General features: G+C 43.0%; 1 protein-coding gene across 4 annotated transcripts in view; it reads right to left on the reverse strand.

Annotated features, from left to right (window-relative positions):
* The window catches only part of ADAMTS9 (ADAM metallopeptidase with thrombospondin type 1 motif 9), a 164,812-nt gene that overhangs the window by 100,813 nt on the left and 42,943 nt on the right, over positions 1–21,056 (reverse strand). For all 4 annotated transcript variants that reach the window (XM_039240054.1, XM_039240056.1, XM_039240057.1 and 1 more), the window contains 5 exons: positions 16,603–16,748; positions 8,442–8,623; positions 8,212–8,348; positions 6,205–6,322; positions 5,859–5,954 (listed from right to left, as the gene is read on the reverse strand). In XM_039240054.1, coding sequence (XP_039095985.1) covers positions 5,859–5,954; positions 6,205–6,322; positions 8,212–8,348; positions 8,442–8,623; positions 16,603–16,748 — 679 coding nt within the window. The remainder of the gene's footprint in view (positions 1–5,858; positions 5,955–6,204; positions 6,323–8,211; positions 8,349–8,441; positions 8,624–16,602; positions 16,749–21,056) is intronic.

Raw genomic sequence — 21,056 nt, forward strand, 5'->3', positions numbered from 1 at the left:
TGGGCTTGGTATAAAATAAGCACTCAAGAAATCAGAGCTATTAAATATTTGGCTCTGAACAAAATACCAGGAAAAGGCCCTCTTACCTTTTATAAGTGGTGCACAATTAGCAAATCTCAGGGGGGAGAAAATCCTGAAATGCACAGGCCATGTGTTTAAGTGAATTAAAGGAATGTAGAAATTTCACTCGGGTGGCGAGATCTTCTCCCAGGTGTCAATGTCAGCCAATTTGGCCCAGCTGCTCAAGAGACTATGCAGAGCACGATTCATGGACAGCATCGTGCCTCAGCATCATGTTAGTGACATTGATCTTGGCTGTTGGATAGGGAGCCAAGATGTCTAAGGTATTTGCCAGATCCTAACCTGTCTTTCACCCATGTAGGTGATGGCTTGTCTCTTCCCAGACGGGCCAGAAGCAATGTCTATGTAGGAGAGGTATTGCGGGTTTAGGGACAGTTGTTCTTCGAGCCTGATGTGGAGATGAGTGAAGGCCGAGAGAAGGCTCTGAATATTCCTGGTGGTAGTGGAAGCAGAGTCCTTATTTTCTCAGACATGGAAACCCCAGAGAGTTCACTCATTTGGACACTCCACTGATACAAGATCTACTCTTTCTAGGAGAGTGATTAAGTGCGTTGAATTCTGTCCCTAATCTAGTCCTTTATTTACCCACTCATCTAAACCCTGCCTTGGTCTTGAGGGAAGAATGAGATGCCTTCATGTGAAATGGTTTGGGAAGAATGTGGTGACAGGGAAGAAAGCCTTTAAAAAGACAAACCCTCCAAAATCTTGGCTTCTTGACTCAAAATCCTTTGATAGTCCGTCCTACCTACACAATGTAGCAAGCTCCTTAGCATAACCTTCCTGTGTCTTTGCAAATCTTATCTCAACTTATCTTTCTAGCCTCACCATTCACTCCAAACAATCAACCTCAATTTCCAGTCATTCCTATTCTTAAGTCAGTCATAGTTTCTCTACATTGAGGCAGGAAAGTGAAGTGGTGACGGGTATAGCGTCTGAAGTCTGATCAATAACGATTCCAACTCTTTCTACTGTCTGAGAAGTTTATGTCCTTGGGTAAGTTATATAACCTTTCTAAGCCTCAATGTCTTCCTCTGTATAATGGGTTTCTTACTGGACTGTTACAAACATTAAACAAGATAGTGCATACAGGCTGCAGCTGCAGTCAGATCATGGTGGCTTCATAGGTACTGTCTCCTTACCACACCTTTACAGATGCCTCATTTAGGGATGAGAAAAGCATGACGTAAATATTATTAAAATACCTTCCAAGGCCAGGTGATTTCTCATCATGGGAAGTCTGCCTCCAGAGCCCATTAACCACTAAAATTTTCTTTTTTTTTTTTGAACCACTAAAAGTTTCTAAGAACGGGGTCAACACACGTCTGTTAAATGAGTGCATGAATTCATGCATGCTTTCTCTTATGTACAAGTTGAAATAAAATATGATCAGCCACAGATTTTGAGAAATTTAAGTCACTGTTTTTACCCGTCAAGCGATCATTTGACAATGCACTTTTATAACCCCAGGAAAGGTCCCAGCTCATAGTAGGTGCTCAATCAACAAAGTTGAAAAGAAGGAGTGATGGATTGGACCTGACATTTATGACAAGGAGAACACAGTGCTTCCAGCCAAATAACCGTTTCCCTGTCAGTGTAAACCTCTGACAGCCTTGTCTCCCCTTTGGCTTCTGCAGCATGACACCCACCGGCCATGCAAGATGCAGAAGTTGCAATGGGTCACTGATTGGGAGGCGGGGTTGTTTCCGTGGTCCCTCAGACATCCTGAGGCGGCCTCCTAATGTGGGTCACTTACACGGTGATGGCAGCATGTGCTGCCAACAAAATCACCCGGTTCTTTCAAGTGAGGTCGCCTGCTGGCTACCCAGCTGATGTTTCATCAGAATGGGGGAAATGAGATGTCACAAGCCCTGCTCTGTAAATTAAGCGATAATCCAGTTTTGCTCATATTCAAAGAGCAATTGTCTACTGTAGGTTAATTCTGGTGCTCCTCTCCAGCGCCTCCTGCCTTCCCCTCCAGCTTATGCCGACTCAGGTCATGTTCCCTTCCCTGCACACTCCTTCCCCCAATAGATGGTGAGGAGGGAAGGAGAGAGGAGTTGTCAGGTGAACTGAACTTCGTGCTTTATCTCCTACTGAATTGATTCCAGTCTTTCCGTTGCCACAATCAAGAACTAACTTGAGACAAACAAGTACCATGGAAAGGGCCCCTTTTTCTCCTAAAGGAACTTGAACATGGTGGCACTGGGTGCAGCTTGGCTCTAACCCAAAAGGAGGGAGCGGGCTGTGTGAAAGGATGACCTTTGACAGGGAGACTTTCTGCTTCGGTACCTTGTGAAACAAATAGTTTCCTGCAAACAACAGTCTACTGCCCAACCTTCCACTAATGCGATTAGGGGAGCTAATTTCCTGGGTTGGTTTCCCCCCCATTTCACCCATCATAGCTGGGTTGCTACAAAGGCCCTCTCCTGGAAATTGCTCCCTCACCAGCGCATGCGGAAAGAGTGTGGCTCTTTAAAAAAATGTGAGGGAGAAGGATGAAGATGACTTAGCAATGGAAACAGCTGTGAGTTTTAAAACCTTCTTAGAGCATCTGCTATACCATTGTTTGAGCCGAGAGTAAATTTTTCCACACCTCAGGATGGATGACATCATGTTCTTCCTCACTTGTTAAGAAGCCACTGTAATGTTCAAAGGCCCTGAGGTCTTGACTTTCACACTCAGTGAACTGTGACTGGCCATCTATGCTTGCATACTTTTCATTTGCTTCCAGAAAGTCGTTCTTTGGTCAACAGACAACATTACCCCAAAGCTCCACTAAAGAGCCATGACTGCCTCAGCCTGCATGTCCCAGATGGCAAATCTTTTTTAATTCTATGTTCATTCTTTACAAGGAAGTTAGGAAACCTCATGAGGAATATAAGGTTATCCCCATGAGGAATACAAGGTTATTCCACACCTCCCCAATTCAGGTGCCTGGCCTGGTTCATTAAGTTCAACTGAACGAAGGCCACTACTTGGAAGATTTTTCTAAGAAGCAAAAGAAGAGAGGAGAATCCTTCTCCCTTTCAAGGAGAGAAAGAAGCAGGTTAACATGGCTTTTGGCCTGCAGGAAATGAATTAATAGAGGAGGTTGCATGCAATGCTGTGGGATTTAATTAGGAAGTAGGAGGGTCACAGCAGCCACACGTCCAAGTTTATAACCCAGTGCACGAAACACAAACACAAACAAAAGCGCTTGGCCTATTTTGCTCAGTGCTCACATGAGAAATATGGATTCCCCCCAAAAATAAATTGAAAAGAGTTCCCACAAACTTTGTTAATTGCTTTACGAAGTCACCATTCATTTGGACATTTAGGGTGGGGAAAAGTTGATGCAGTTATTGAGTAAATGATTCCAAGTGAGAATGTGGTCTTTTAAAGAAGGGGTGGCTCTGTATGTTTACAAGGTAATCTCACCTCCCCATTAACCACATAGGAAATACTCAGTAAAGACAGCATGAGCCTTGACCATCTAACAACTGAGCGATCATTTACTTAGCGCATATATGTGTAGGCTTTGTATTAAGAGCTAATGATATGAAGATATAGTCTCTGACTTAAGGCACTAGTGGTCAAATGGATAAATAACAAACAAATTGTCTCATCTGAGTTCATAGCATCTCCCTCTTCTCGGCTGCTCAGGTAGAAATCTTGGAGTCACCCCTGACTTCTTTTTCTCTCTCATATACCATATCAATTTGCCAACAAATCATGATGACTCCACCTTCAAAAAATCTCCAGATTTTGACCGTGTACTGTCACCTTCACTGCTCTGACTTGGGACCAAACCACTAGTATCTCTCTCATGGATTACTGCAATAATTCCTAACCAGTCTTCCTGCATCTACTCTGTGCCCTTCCTCCAGCCAAAGTGCTCCTCTGAAAATACACATGTGACTATATCATGTTATTCCTTGGCTCCAAATCTTCACTGGCTCCCCATGTCTCCCAGAGTACCAGCAAGTCCTTTCAATGGTTATATGGCACTACATTATCTAGTCCTGGCACATGGTGAGCCTCATCTAGAACTCTCCTCTGTGCCGAAGCTACAGACACATGGGCCTCTCTATTCTTGGAACATGCACCAACTTCCAACTAGATGCACTTGGAATCTAGACATGCACCTACTTCAAGGATTTTGCACTGGCTCTTCCCTCTCCCTGGAATGCTCTCCCCGCAATCAACCTGTTTTCTCTTGCTACAATTCCAACATTTCAGCTCCACTGTTCCCAATTCACCCTCAGTATCCCCATTTCCCTTAGGTTGTTCTATTTTCTTTTTTTTTCTTTTTTTTTTTTTAATGTTTTATTTATTTCTAGGAGAGAGAGAGACAGCGTGAGCAGGGGAGGGTCAGAGAGAGAGAGGGAGTCACAGACTGAAACAGGCTCCAGGCTCTGAGCTGGCAGTCAGCACAGAGCCCGACGCGGGGCTCGAACCCACAAACCGTGAGATCATGACCTAAGCGAAAGTCGGACGCTTCACCGACTAAGCCACCCAGGCGCCCCAGGTTGTTCTATTTTCTAATAGCACTTCCCACCTTCTAACAGTATACAGTTTGCTCATCTGTTAAGTTATTGCTTATTGTCTCTCTACTCCCACTAAAAAGCTCCAAGGAGATAGTGAGTTTTTACTCATTTATTTTTTTATTTTGGCTCCTCATATCTAGAAGAGTGTCTGGCACATATTAAATAAGGGAATGAATGAATGAATGATGATACACTGCGGGAAATATTATAATAAAGTCATAGATACATATCACACTTGATTAGCATGAGTGGCTAAAGGATCATTGTCTATTTATGAAGGATTTCATGTAGATATTCCAAAATACAGATACAGATTCTAATTTGATTCAACAAATACTCACTGATGAGCTCATTATGCCCAAATGTGTGGAGAAAGCCTCTCTAGAGACTGAATTCAGATAGATAAATAGAGCCCCTGCCTGGACATTGTAAGAGAACAAGTACATTTGTTTCTTTTAAAAAGTAACTGCCCAGCCAGACTGCTGTGATTTCTTCTAGATCAGAGCGCAAGCCATGCGGCTTTCTGTGGCTTGGAGGAGGCTGGTTGTGCAAGGTGACCAGCTGAATCCCTTCAGTCATGACCTCACTCCCCTTGTCCTTCTCTTAATTAAAAGTGGCGGGGCACATTTCATAATCACAGTGGTTTACAGAAGGTTACATTGACGTGGGATGAGACTGAGCAAACTGGTGAAATGAACACAGGGTTGTTGGTGTGTTGCGGTTTAAACAGGAGGCCTAGATATGAATTAATCATGTGCTTGGACAGGAGAGAAGGATGAAGAATGTGTCAAGGAACAAGGTGGGCCATTCTAATCATGACATGAGAAAAATGTACCACTCTAGAACCTTCTGGAATAACTGGGCATGATGAGATATCGAGTAAGCTCACACCGGTGGTCTACAACTGGTTAGAGCGGACGCCACAAAAATTAGGGGAAGTAGCATCTCTGAATGTTTACACTGAACTTACAAAGTAAGTGCTTTCAAAATCCGGTTTAGGGCCTTTCTATTTACTGCGACCCAGAATAAAGCCTAGGACTGACTAGAGCAACTACATGACTCTTCATTCCATACTTCGAGGGTACACACGTGAAGGAGAAACAAAATAATGAATTTCAAGATCAGCCTCTTGTATGAAAATACATGACATCTGAAAGCTCTCTGTGTGCAAACGGGGGAAGGAGGTAGCACCTGTCGATTGGCTCCAGAGAATCAGAATTCCTGCAAGTGGCAGGGGACGTGCCCTCTTACCTAAGTAGTTATCATCCTCGGATTTCCCTGAGAAACTGTGCTGCCGCACATCAATATTGGTAGCACCAGCTGGAATTCGGACCACAGTATTGTAACCTGAAAAGAAGTTAGCCACAATTCAGTATTCCACAGCACGATTCACTTTCTCAAGGTGCGGAATAAAAGGTAGGCAACCCAGGAGTATAATACAATTCTCACTATGAAGTGTCTTCTAGCCAGATGGCTAATGTCCCTTAACAAGACTGATTTGAAGCCTGACATTAATACTATTACATATTACATGTCGTTAACAATTCTGAAACTTGGACCATTTTCCCTCTCATGGTTCTTCGGGACAGAGTCTCACCATAATGCACTGTGTTAAATGTTCCGGCCACTGTTTTACATGAAGAATTATCACCACCACAAACTCCACATTTATCTCTCCGGGCTTTTGAGTTTAAAACGTGATCACATCCAGCTTGCTTTTAAAAAGAAACATTTGAAAGGAATGGTAAGTATTATAAAATTATACAAATCATAAAACATTATGAAATGGCAAGTAGCATGTGTGTCTGAATCACACATTCAAAAAATGACAAGAACATCTCTTTAAAGCTGTAAGGGCTGAGAACTCAAGTTGTCTACAGCCGTGGTGTGGAAAATGTGGTCCTTGGACCAGCAGCCATGGGCATCTCTGATGGAGTCAGGAATGTATAACCTTGGGCTCCACCCAGATCCACTGGGTGGAATTCTGACATGCTAGCAAGACGCTTATGTGCTTCATCTTTCAGATTAAAGTTTGAGAAGTACAGGGACTCTTGGCTGGCTCTATTGGGAGAGCATGTGACTCTTGATCTAAGGGTTGCAGGTTCGAGCCCCACAGTGGGTAGAGAGATTACTTAAGAGTAAAATATTAAAAAAAAAAAAAAAAGCTTGAGAAATGTAAGTGTCTATGAGTAAGTGGAGCAAATGAGAAAAACCACTCAAGAATGAAAAAAGAGGGGTGCTGGTGAGGGGGGGTGACTGTATCCAATTAAAGATCGGCTATCTTGGGGCACCTGGGTGGCTCAGTCGGTTAGGTGTCCCGACTTCAGCTCAGGTCATGATCTCACAGTTTGTGAGTTTGAGCCCTGCGTAGGGCTGTGTGCTGATAGCTCAGAGCGTGGAGCTCGCTTCAGATTCTTTGTCTCCCTCTCTCTCTCTGCCCCTCCTCTGCTAGTGCCCTGTCTCTCTTCCAAAAATAAATATTAAAAAAATTTCAAGATCTGCTATCTCATCTGAAGGGAGCAACCACCGGCCTCTCCAGGAGGCTACCACTGTGATGGAGAAACAGGAGCCAGTGCTGACATTTCCCAATCTTCCCAGAGAAACTGCAAAACTGGATTTCATGTGAAACCCCTATGTTTAAATATCGGCCATGAATGGGTGAGAAAGCATGATGCCAGCCTGTCCGTTTAAGGCCTTGGGCTCCAAGTGGCCTCCTGAATTTCTCCACATCTTAATGCAATGCAGCAATGTTGATGGAGGTCTGTGAGGGGCATGAGCAACGGCCAGGAGACCAGGACAAAACTCACATTCTTGTCCATGTTGCTCATTTGTGTGAACGAGCCTCTGAGGAGAAGCTCGCTGTTGTGCTATGAATGGACATACAAGGAAATGTGGACTGTAGTTCTGAGCTGGGAAATGGGTGAAGCTCTTAGGGGCTCATTCCATCAGATCCTACTGACTGGAACTCCCATGTTCCCGGACCACACACAATGAGCAAATAAATCGTCTCAAGGCCTGGCGATGCTAAGAATGCTTTCTGACAGGTAAGAGCAGTGAAATGGTATCAAGCCCTCTAGAAATCATCGCACGCGTGCTTTACCATCCGCCAGAAGTTTCTCAATTTCCCTTCCAAGTGTAATTACCGGGGAGGTCTCGGGTAGAAGCTATCGCGTTTGAAATCAGAATGAGAAATCTGATGGAGGCCTGACTGGAGCCTGATTCCTTACAACATTTTTCTGGAGCAGAGCTATTCAATCTAGAAAACTTGCTGTATGGAAGCATTTGGGTTTACCCGTAAGCCCCGAGGTTACTGGAAAGGAGAGTGTGTATGTACAAATTATTCTAGAAAATTTTCACAGGGAGCTCCTGCACAGCTCCTAGCAGAGGTGGAGAATGCCAAAAAAATGCAGGACACCAGTTTTCAAACTTCGGCATCAGAATCACGTGATGCCATTGCTGATGCTGCCCCTGGCAAACACACTTTGAAAACCACTTCCCTGGAGACAGTGCCCAGATCTTAGTGGCTGCTGGTCTCTCAAGGAAGCCACAAATCATGGCCTAGCAGCCAGGCAACACAGTGGAGAAAACACTATCCGGGACTTACCCGGCAAAGGCCTTGGACACAGATATCGCTGGTGTCTTGGCCACATGGAGTTCCATCTATCACTCGGTCGCGGAGCTGATAGTAGGCCGTGTTACCCGCCACCCTGCAGAACAACTTGCAGCGGTCCTTCATCAAAACTAGAGACGAAACATACGGCGCAATGTGAGTTTCAGGCCGGGACCCCGTGGCACCCCTGAACCAGCCGCGGGCCCCTCCCTCATTGCACTTACTTCCGCTGTACTTGGGGACCCAGCGCACAGTGGGAAGCAGACCGTTGATGTTAAAATGTTTGCCGTCAAACTGAGCACACTGTTCTTCTCGGAAGTCTCGCTTCTGCTTGAGACATGGCTCTGTGTTGCAGGACTTAAACTTCATGCGGCGTCCCACACAGTACTTCCCTCCATTTTTTGGCCTGGGGAAAGGGAAAGAACACACACACTGCATTGCCAGGGATTCCTCCCCACACTACTCTCTCATCTGTGGCGTCCTGTCTCCCAGGGAAGCAAGTCTAAAAGTGGCTGATGACAGAGACTCTGAAATCTGTGTTTGCATTGTGCTTTCCATACCATGAAGTGCATGACCTTGGGTGAGTCATTTAACCTCCACAAGCCTCAGTCCCTCCATCTATAAAAACGGGAAAGGTCTATTGAGCAAGGCTCAACATTTGCAGATGATATGTTAGAGCACATGACTTCGAGTTTGAAATACGAGGCCCGGGATCTATTGGACAATAATCTGTCCTCTCTCTCCTGAAAATTCAGTCCTTTGATTTTCAAAATGTGGATGGTAAGAGGCCCAGATGAGTTGCTGGACTGCTCCCCGTCTCCTTTTCGTAACATGATAGTCTCACAGGAGACCAGCCTAAAACCTGTTCTATTTTACTTTATTCATTCTCTCCCTCCCTTCCTCCTCCTCTCCACCCTCACAACCATTGTTTTTCTTTGTTTTGTTTTACAAGTGAGACAGAGTAAAAGGAATGTCCCCATATTGTGATTAACTTAATAGGAGAAGCAGGAAGAGCAGACGGGTTTCATTAACTTTTGTGTGATGGGAGTCTGGAGTGCGCCTTGCACAGCACCGAAGTGTAAATTTCATCTCGGCACGCAACCCCGAATTATATGAAATTCAAATGGACATGTATTTTCCAGATGTGACCCAATGAGTAAATTATACAAACATCTCCTAGGAGTCTACAGCTGGCCAAATTCATCATGGAAACAGGAAGATCACAGAATCATAGGAAGATGGGCTCACCCACCCGGGCTGGGCCGGCTTGGATTTCACTACTACTCTACAACATCTCTGAACCAGAAAGAAAGTTTTCCGCTTTTCTCCTTTAAAACGAATCTTTCGGAGCCATTTGGACCATACAAAGTGTTCTCTGTTTCGTTTTGTTTTGTTAAGCCAGGGGCTGGGGGAGTGGGAAAGATATCCATGCCCATATATAGAACAAGAACTGGTCCAACAGAACAGGTAAAGCTCCAGAATTAGATCTGGGTTCTAGTGCTGGCCCTACCCCCAGTGCACAAATTTGGATGAAGTTCTCAGCCCCTTTGGGTATCAGTTGCCTCCTTCTCTAAACGGAGCACACATAGCAGATGCTGAAAATGTTAGCTACTGTGCTAATATGTTAGCACCTCCAACCTAATCCGATCCAAATATGCAGTTTGTTTTGAGTACTCAATCTGTGCTAAGACACAGATTGCAGCATGAGGCAGGGCTCAATGGTCCTGCAGAGTACCAAGTGTCAAGAAGGGCCACCCGCCATGAGAGTGTTGCAACGTGTTCCCTAGATCAAACATGTGTAGACTAAGGTAAGAGTACAGGCTTTGCAGCTACACACTGGACACCTTTGTGGACGCTGCCTGGCCTCTCTGAGCTCTATCCTGCAAGTGTGAAACAGAGATGATATTGTACACCTGCTCTGAAAAGCTCAGAATCTGGGAAGCTTACTTAGGAGGCTGATAAATATTTACTGTTATTTATCATGAAGAAAACTGGGTCTAGGGATACAAAATGGCCCATAACCTTGCAATAACTATGTCTGATTATTTCTCCATGAAACACAATTAAGCCCATATGTTTTATAGCTCCACTGTGCACTTGACTCGATAAAACACACTCCTACCTTGTCTGAGGGTAAGGCAGATGCAGGATTTTTATATCGAGCAACAGGAAGTTCAGAGAAGTCAAGTATTTTGTCATGGTCACACAGATAATAAAAGAGAAGAGATACAACTACAATTCTAAGTTTCCCAGGTCCTTTTTCTGTGCTCTTGCTGCTACATTATCTAGGAACTATGGTCAAGACTCTTTCCGTTTATGGTGCCATTTAGAAATAGAGCCTTGGTTTCCTGGATTCCCAGCTCTTCTCTAAGTACCAAGATACCCTAGTCTCATGCATAAAATATCAGAGATGATATGTGAATAATAGATAAGGCCCATACACCTGTTCAGGTGAAACTCGTTTTAAATGTGTTACACAGAAGACCTCCTTCAATTTTTCCTCAAATTGAAGTGATCTTTGTGGAATCTTTTTAAATGGTCCACTAACTATGCAAGATTTATCATTTATTTATTGCCTGAAAGTAACCCAATTTTTTTGTCTTTTTGAAATTAAATTTTCAAAAGTTGATTCTTTTCTTTTGGCTCTCTTATACAGCAAGTCTTAATGGACTCCTGAAATTGCACAAATGCAGTGGTCCCTTGGGCTGTGAATAATAAATACTTATAGATAGCTTCCCTTCAGATGAGAGGGGAGTTTGCTTTTGACCACTATCAAGTGGCAAATAGCATTTAGTGACTTACTTTTATAAATGACATTTTGAAAAAACCACACACAGAAAACACTTCGTGTGAGAGGCAGTATTGCTCAGGGTCATAGATAGGGACTCTGGAAACAGAGGGCTTGAATCCCAGGCCTGCCTCTTAATAATGGTGCAATCTTAGGCAAGTTGCTTAATCTCTTTAAGGCTCAGTGTCCCTATCTGTAAAAGGGGGTAATACTAATATCTACTTTATCAGGGTAAGTGAGGGCCAGCTGGGTTAATATATTCAAAGCACTTGAACAAGGCCTGACACATAGTAAATGTTTAGCTATTGCCAAGAGCCTGCCAACTATAGCCTGTGGACCAAATCCTGAATACTGCCTGTCCTTACATGGCTGTGAGATAAGAATGGCTTAAATATTTTAAAAAATTAAGAAAATGGGTGTTTAGGTGGCTTGGTCGGTTAAGCATCTGACCTCGGCTTAGGTCATGATCTCACAGATCGTGGGTTCTGGCCCCAAGTCAGGCTCTGTGCTGACAGCTCAGAGCCTGGAGCCTGTTTCGGATTCTGTGTCTGTCTCTGTTCCTCCCCCTCTTGTGCTCTGTCTCTCTCTCAAATATAAATAAATGTTACAAAATGTTATTACATGAGTAAATAAAAAATTAAGAAAAATAAAACATATTTTGAGACACATGAGAGTTATATGAAACTCAAATAGCAATATCCATAAATAGGGTTTAATTAGTTATACAGCCACCCTCACCCTTTACATGTCGTGGGTGTATGTTTCTCACTATATCAGCCAGGTTGAATAGTTGGGTCAGAGATACTTTGATCCTCAAGTCTAAAATATTTACCAAGTGTTCTATGGAATAAACATTCCTTCATGGTGAAGGACTGCCCATCCCTGAGCCACTCTGGTGTACAAGGCACCATGCTACATTCTGTGACTGTGCCCAGCCATGCTGTGAGGTAGGGAGTGGCAGCCTTGCTCCTGAAGGTTTTTTGAAATTGTTTCAGAAATGTTAGGTGGCCTGGCAGGGTGGCATGCCCATGGGGTGAGAGCTGCTGGTCAACAGGTCAACGCAGGTCTCCCTGACTCAAGGCTCATGATCTGGTGTCTTTCCTCTGCTTCCTCTCCTGAGATAGGCCTCTTCCCGTATCAAGACTCATTCTGTGACTCTGTTACTTTTCATGTAAAGGGAGATTATATTTTATTAATAAACATAAATTTGCCCTCTCATAACATGGGGCTTTTCTCTTATTCCAAAGTATTGCTGCCGGATTTACAATGACCGTGTAACAGGGAAGGCTGTCGCCAGCTGAATTTACCTTTCAGCATGGAAAAAATTCATGCTCTAATTTAATAAATTTGCTGGATAAGAGTATTTTTTCTACGTACACAAATAATAAAAATTAGAGGAAATGCAGCTTTAAAAAATAACATTGATCACATTTTCTTGCTATTAAGATCCCTTAACAACACTGCATGCCAAATACGGATGGAAAGGACTTAAGGAAACTGCTAGCTTAATTACTATGACAGTAACTATATTCAGCACAGCCGAGCCAAATCTTTCTTTCAAGCACATATTACACAATCATGCCTATTAACATGCAAAGAAAATTCATGATACTGCATGGTCAAAGCTATGAAGGAATTTTTGCTAAGATCACCACAGGTGTGTTCCACCCTCCAAGAAAGCTGAACTTTGTCCTGCAAATGGGTTTGGACAGAAATCTCAACTTCTGTGTATACTTAGAATGAACTGCAGCAGGCAGATGAGGGTTAGCACAAGGAAGGCATTTCTAACGATATGACAGGCAGCCCCAGAAGGTAGTGTGTTTTCTATGCTTGGAGGATTTTGAGAAGGGGTGTAACGGACAACTGCAGTGGACACAAGAAGGCTATTCAAGGGTTAGATGGGATGGGCCAGAGAGCTCTACTTGCAATCACTAATGATCCTCCCAAATAGAGCAATCTAAAGGCCTGGATATCTTTCTTTATTTATTACTTAATGGCTCTCCCACAGCGACCAATTCCTGAATTTTGAAACAAGGTCAACCAACTCAGTGTCTGAAAAACAAAAAAACAAAACTTTGCTACAACTCTTTCCAACCAAATGAGTGATCCGTTTCCTTAGATGAAACAGACCTCTGTCTATTACCTTGCTTGTATGCCAGATTTCATAAGCGGTTACTATGGTGGAGGCCTAAATAGGAAGATCTAGTTCACAGTCTTGTTTCTCCTACCTATGAGTTTATTAGTTTTTAATTTAATGTACCTCCTAACTTAAAAGCAAAGTAGAAGCACCAGAAGAGGGAAATGCTTTGCCTTTCCCAAAGAGCTGGCATGATTTTTTTTTTGATGGATTGTAAAAATTCTATGCATTTTTCTCCTAGCTAGCAGGAAGCTAAGAGTCAATTCAGAGCACAAAATAACAGCTATAGGGCCCAACGGCCTGATAAATGCAACGTCTAGGTCTAATGGTGGTCTTGTTTTAGTACTCTAAGTTACGCTTTTGGCAGTTATAATTTTAGATTTTACTGTATTACATGCTTCTTATAGATATGATTGGGTGATCACGTAATTAATTGTCCAATTCAGGACACTTAGAGAATGTAAAGGGAAGCTATGGAAAACAGATATAAACTGGGACTGTCTTTACAAATCAGAACTGAGCTCATCTTATCTAAAGGGCATGGGTCAAAGACGGGATTAAAAAATAAATAAAACATTTAAAGAAAAAATATTAGGGCCCTATTCTCATGGTGGCAAATCAGTAGGACCAAATACTAGTTGAGACCAAAATCTTCTGATCAAAATCTGAAAGCATCTGGTTTCTACAGCTTGCTCACGAGCATGCTGTAATCTCATGTGTATGGCAAAGGCGATTTCTCTCTTGTACTACACTTTCACAGGAAACAACCCTAAAAACACAGCATGAAGTACCTGGGTGCTAAGTACAATCTTGAATCGTATGAATACTGTGAAAAAAAAAAAAAAAAACCCACAACAATCCAGTGTTCCTAATAGAGACATACCTTGGACAAAAAACGGGGCTCTGCATTATGTTTAAAGGGCTCCTCAAATCGGGAAAAGGTAGGTTGCCAGAGCCAGGGACACTGTTCCCCTCAAACGCCTTGAGAATCAGAAGCAACTACTGCCACACCCTGCATAATGAACCATCTGTTCTGTGAGTTTCTCTGAACAAGGCTTCAAACTGAGATTTGGATCTGATCTTCCCTTTTCTGTGTCTCTTTCTCTTGTCAAACTGACTTCCTCACCACTGCCATTGTAAACTTAAAGTTCTCGGAGGCAGACTCCTTCCTCAATTCACAGGGACATCTCCAAAGTGAAAATACTTGGAAAGGCTTTAATGAAATGATGTCAGGGCTGACAGTCAACTGGGTGGATTGTATTCTTTTAAAACCTCCCCATAGCAAACAGCAAGGACCTCTAATTGAAGTCTTTAATGATCAGTTCCTAACTTCTGGATGCGAGGATCTCTGTTTCACTTTGAAGCTCAAGATCCTTTCCTGCTGAGATCTTTACACTGGGTGATTTTCTTTGTCTGGCTCATTCCAATTATGGAGTGATTTATCTCTCTCCACTTTCTGCATTACCTCTAGAACTGCTCTAAGACTTGGGGGAAAAAAAAAAAAAAGGCCAAAAAGACCAAACACTTCTTTTCAATGAAATTCTTGAGTCACGATTTCAAAAATGTCTGCTGTTGGCAATGGTCATATCCTCACGATAATAACAGCTCACTGTAATGATGATAATATGGCTCAATGTAGCCACCAAATAGTTCTTAATTTTTTTAAAAAAAGTGTCATGTTTGCTATTAGCTTCAAATGCTTTATTCTCAAACATCAATGATACAAACAGCTAGGATTTATAATTGACTTGAAAAAGCAAGTAGTGGGATACTATATATAATATGATCCTTACTTTATAATTACAGAGTACTTATTTCATATGATACATATTACATGATTAAAAGTCCAAAGTGATACATATCATATCATTTTCCCCTGGTAATTTCTTGTGGGGAGTAGGTGGGAGATAGGAATAATGATGACAGAAATTTTTTTATCTCCTATAGTTTTGTGTCTGAATTTTTTTGAAAGCATGTACTAGGTTTATCCTATTATTTAAATAACTAACAGAAACTATGGACTCTATTAATAATCTACCGTTCACTCTTTATACCCGTAGCTACAGACTATGTCTTATAGCTGTTTCTTTCCAGAGGCTAATATCATGTGGACCTGAAATAAAGCTTGGACTGTGAGCAAAAATAAATGAAAACAAATGGATCGTCATCTGTGATTTGCACGAATGAGTATTTATTAGGCCAGAGCTGGCAATGGTGGCCTAAAGGTACGTTCTTTTTTGGTTAACACAGTTCAGATTTTTCTTATAAAATACCCAGAAGCTTTGTCAAAACGGGGCCCTTTTCTTGCCTGTGAATAACCAGCTAGGTCTGAGTAGTACCTGCACTTGGTTTCTACCATCTTGCTATATAACCCTATCAGACTGTCCCCGTATATACATACGCCAGTATACACACCCTGCTACATATCCCCAAAATACTGCATTTGTGTCACTGTGTTGTCACCTGTTTGCTTCTGTCTACAGTTCAGTTGGCTACCCCTAATGTAGGCTGTGAAAAATAAATGAGTGCCACTGGATGAAATCACTTGACCTAATCCCCAAACAGCTGGTTCTTAAATATGGGCATTGGTTTATACACCTAAAAACGATTCCTAGTCTATGAAGTCTTCTTGGCCTCCTAGCCTATATAGGCAAAAACATGATGTATTATCTTCTATTCCTTCAGATTCGATACATCTTAGAGCCACACAAAATTTGATGTCATTCTTTATAATAAAAACGTGATTTTAAAAATCTACCTATAAATACGCATGCCTACGGTGCTGGATGTTGGGGGGGGGGGGGCATTAACTTCCTTAAGGCATGTACTACAAGGCTCGGCTGGTAAAAAGAGCCATGGTCACCTAATGAGAACTATCCTGAAAGGCAGGAGACTCTCATTCTGTACCCCGTCTGGTTGTGGGATGGGCCTTAGGTGCCTTCCCTGTGAAACACCTACCTTGATTCTAAACGTAACTCCTGACTTGAGATTCTCAGTCCCTTACGGTCTGCTAACTTCACCTTGGGGCCCCGTGTGCCCTTTCCAGCATTCCAGTAGCTAACTGGAAAGGGTACAAGTGACCTACAATCTGGATGGGAAGGTCCAATTTCTTCCTTTCCTCAGGAAAATCTATCTGTTCACCTCATTGGCCAGCTATCCCAAGCTCTGGAAGCAGTGAGATGTGTCTGACTGTCAAATTGTTTAAGACACCGACTGACATAAAATGCATCTACTGCGGTAGACAGAGGTCCTAACCAAGGATGGTGGGAGAAAGTAACACTGCAGAGGACGGTGCCTGGGAATGAGGAGATTGGATACCACCAGTCTAAGCAGCCCCAGAAACGCGCTTCCTCTCTAACTGGGGAAGAGCTATCCATCTGCTGGTAGCGGAACGATTTCCCTTCCGGAGGGCACCACTCGGGCCATCCTGGTAACGACAGCGAGGCGTTCTAGGACTTACTCTGGCCGGTTGCACTCACGAATGGCAGTTTTGATGCCCCCTCCACACGTCCTTGAGCAGGTTCCAAAGTGACTCCAGCTTCCCCAGGATCCATCAGTCACGGGGACCTCCATTTCTTTGGGAACACAAAATCCAAACTTGCAGTGCTGTGTTTAATAAGGGGAACAGTGAGGGAGAGCTCGGTGCCGGAGACGCGACAGGACCCACTGTCCTTCTGATCAAACTGCATACTTCATTCCCCGCCCCCCACCTCGCCCGCCAACCATCACTTTGAAATGCTGCCATTTCATCGTCTCGGTGAATAATGAAAGCTGTAGGGATTTTAATCTCATCCTCATTGATTTTAGGCCATGTCTTCATTCACCACTTGCTTGCATAAAACTCACCAATGAGCGGCTGGCTGCAGGCTGGGAGGGTAACTCCCAAGGCCAGCCTCAAAGTGCTCAATTAGTCTACTTGGAGAAGCGAGGAGAGGAAGTGGGCAGACTGGCTGTAGATGGGGCCAAAGTGAGTTACTGGATTTGCAGAGCAAATGTCCATTAAGAAGGCTCTGAGATGTTGTGAGCCGGGTAAAATATGTTTTATTGCTTCCCGCAGATTTGAAAAGCCAATTTTAATTAAGTGGCAGAGCAAAAAAGCAAGTCGGAGGATTCCTATAAACTCCCTCCACCAAAGCACACAGGATGAGACTCGAGCAAAATGGACATATTCCAGAGAGCCCTAAACTTTATTGCTTTTTTGTTCCTAATGGTTTCAGATTCCCCAGCCTGCAGCAGGAAGAAGGCCATGATGCTTAAAACAAAACAAAACAGAATAAAAGTCCTCAGCAGGACAAGGGATTCGAGAAGCCCATGTCGACCCTCTGCCATTGTTGGGGTGTGAGGCCCTGACACAAAGCGAGGTCACTGAGCAGCGGACAAAGCAGGGGAGGCGGCGGCGGCGGCAGGAGGGTGACGCCCCGCAGCTCGCTCAGATCTCTGAAGTGGAGCTGGAGGTGGCTGGCTGCCGTGATTTATCTGCAGGGAGGGAAGAGGCAGAGGGCCACTGAGGCCGGGGCAGGGGGAGTGTGCTGGGAAAATGGACGAAAAGAAAATGCAGGTGAAGGTCCCGGACTGAACAGGGTAGCAGCACAGGAGGCTGGGGGAACAATGACTCAAAGAGTGCAATTAGGCTTCCTCTACTTCGCAGCGCCTTCTCCCTCCTAATTATTCCCTTAGAGCATCTGAGGATGGCTCCCTTCCCCTGGGCGGTGGGGCAGAGGCTGTGCACTCAAAGAATCCTGGGCAACTCTGGACGCAAGAAACGTGAGCAGAGGAAGAGGTGATGGATGACAGCACTTTCGGCATTCACTTTATATTGGTCTTGAACATTTACTGGAGCATATGCACACGCAAATAAATGAGAGAGCTAGCTTCATCTAGAACACGACCGTCCAATGGGAATGTACCATAAGCCACATATTTAAAAACATGTTATTAATATCTAGAAGCTACCTGAAAACAAGTAAAAAGAAAACTGAAGTTAATTTTAATATTTTTTAATTTAGCTCCAAATATCTGAATAGTATTACTTCTGTGTGTAATCAATGTACAATTAGGCATTGTACACTCTTTTTCTTATCCTAGGTCTTCAATACCTGCTGTGTACTTTCTCTTAAGCACATCTCTCGTTAGGATTGACACTGGAGGGGCTCAACTAACCTTGTGTGCAGAACAGTGTCTTAGAAAGACAAAGCTTAGAAGGCCAATGGTCTGGGGGTGAGTGGCAGCTCTTTCATAAACTACCTCTGTGACCCTAGGTGAGTCTCTGATTCTGTCTCCACAGCTGAAAATGGAGACCAACCTGCTAAAGTTGTCTGGAATATAACACTAGAGATAGCGCATCTAAAACACCCACGACACAGCTGTGTAAGTCAGGGGGACCTGACTTAAATAAAGCTAGTAAGATAATGACAAACATTTACCCAACTCTTAGTATTGGTCAGGCACTGTTCTAAGCATTCTATATGTATGTGTGTGTGTCTGTCTATCTATCTATCTATCTATCTATCTATCTATCTATCTATCTAGCTATCTATCTAGCTAGCTATCTAGCTATCTATCTAGCTATCTATCCATCCATCCATCCATCCATCCATCTACTCTCTCTCTCTCTCTCTCTCAACTTAATCCTCATAGAACACTGTGAAGTAACTACTATTATGACCCTTATTTCTACAGAAAAGAAAATGGAGGCACAGAGAAGCTGCTGCCAGACATCAGTAAGGGGCAGAGAGGAAACCAAAACAGAGACATCTGACTCAAGACTGCACTCTTCATAGTGACATATGCTGCCTCACAATGCCAAGCAAATGGAAATGATTTTTGACAATAAATAAAGAAAAAGCTGAAAAAAGGGGCAAGATTAACGACATAGTTAAGTGAGGCCGAGACCCCACGTTGCCTGCCCAATATCTATTTTCTCCTGTATCCTTGGTAAAAGAATCTGTATTTCCCCAGATTCTGGCACAGATAAGAGAAATCAGCAGACTTCACTGGGTGATGTTCCTGGGAAGATCTTTCTGCCCCTCTGTCCCCAGCCCCTTGGCTTCATTCTGCCTAGAACTCCCACTTGATGGCTTGAGTTGCTGCAGCCATTCTGCCATCTTGAGGAGGAAATCCATGTGCATATGACAGCAGAACAGGAAGAAATTCGGAACCTACGTCTCTATCTGATGAGCTGCCACAACAGTTCCTTCTATAACCTGCCTAGTTTGGAACTAATTTTTTGTATGTGTCAGAAGAAAGAGCCAATTTGCTTACATTACTATAATTGGATCTGACCTAAAGAAAATCTTAATTAATATACAAATGGGGTCATAGATGATGACTCCCAAATTCAGCCCTCAAATCTAGCTGCTAAAAACACATTTTATAAATTCTGCAAAGTAATGAGAAATTCCTATACTTACAATTAAATACTGATCTGCATATCAAATAGTCCTTACTGATAGGACCACTGATGGGCAGGAAGGGAAGGAGACGCAGAACCTGAGAATAAGTGAAGTGGGGCACGTGGCTGGCTCACTCCAAAGATCCTGTGACTCTTGATCTCAGGGTCGTGAGTTCAGCCCCACATTGGGTGCAGAGCTTATTGAAAACAACAACAAAGAAAGGAATAATAGGAGAAGTGCCTGGAAATCAGAGCTGTTTGGCAGATATGTACCAAGATAATCCATTTCACCAGGCAAATTCGACAAACAATAATTACATACTGGAAGGGCCATTACTTTATAAGAAAGCACTAAGTGGCTGGTGGAATCCAAGCCAAAATATAGTCGGTCTTTTTTAAAGGTATCCAGGACCATTTAAATGATATTGTATATACATGCATCTTTTTTGAGAGGTTGGAAGAGGGACTTGGAGATCAATTTTGTCCCAAGGAGAGTTAAAACCAGAGTTTCATACCTCAGACTTACAAAAAGGGTTAAAATGAAATGTTAATGCACTTAACAAGAGAATGGAGAAAATAAAGACAATTAGAGTCATTCATCAAAATAACATTGTGTCAGCAGCCCAAGACAGATCACCGCTGAGGGACCAGGGCAGAAAGAAGAGAAAGAAACAAGAAATTAACCCAACCACAAAGGGAGTCCAAATTGGCTGGAGAAAAGGCATATGGTTTTACTGCTAATTCTAAGAAAACAAAACAAAATGGGGGGAAAAACACAAAGAATTTCTATGCCGACATATCCACCATCTTTGGCATTTGCAAAATGCATACATGCTCTTCAGGGAAATAAACACACAAACGCCCGCGTCTTTAATAAAAGCCACTAGACTTGGACACTTTTTCTAAAACAGAACTAACAGTGTACCTATCATGTTCTCTACATACTTGCTTCTCTGAGAGTCTTCTGAGCCTGCCCTTTGGAATGCCTTGAAGTCTTTTGCTCTTGCTAAACACAAGCATACATAGAAAAAGACTTCTGAAAGATCTCCCAAATTTCCTCCACCCTCAGGTATAAGATTACCCTGCAATCCCTTATCTTCTGCTTCTGTTACGAAAACAGAAGATCAGAAAAAGATACAACGGTGGTCCTCCCAAGTTCTTTTGTATTTCAGAGTTGACTGGGACACCACAATGCTACATTGACATTGGGAGCCCATTCATGGCCATATCACTAAATACAATCCACTTCATCATATTACTAAAAATTCTGTTACAGTTTTTCCAGCAATACCATGTATGAGAAATAGACATAGCAGGTGGGTACGCCAGATTGACGAAGAACCGTAAGACAACACCAGTGATTTTTCTGGGATCAAACAGAATCATTTTAAGCAACATAGTTAGCTGGCTCTAACTCAAGCCAAAACCAAGCTGTCAATTAGGTCCAATCTGTTGTCATCTTACATCAAGTGGTAGCACCTGTCTGCATCACTGTGTTTCAGGAGAACTCTGAGGCCACATGT

Source organism: Hyaena hyaena, unplaced genomic scaffold (assembly GCF_003009895.1).
Source record: "Hyaena hyaena isolate Hyena2069 unplaced genomic scaffold, ASM300989v1 scaffold_167, whole genome shotgun sequence".
NCBI classification, from domain to species: Eukaryota; Metazoa; Chordata; class Mammalia; order Carnivora; family Hyaenidae; genus Hyaena; species Hyaena hyaena.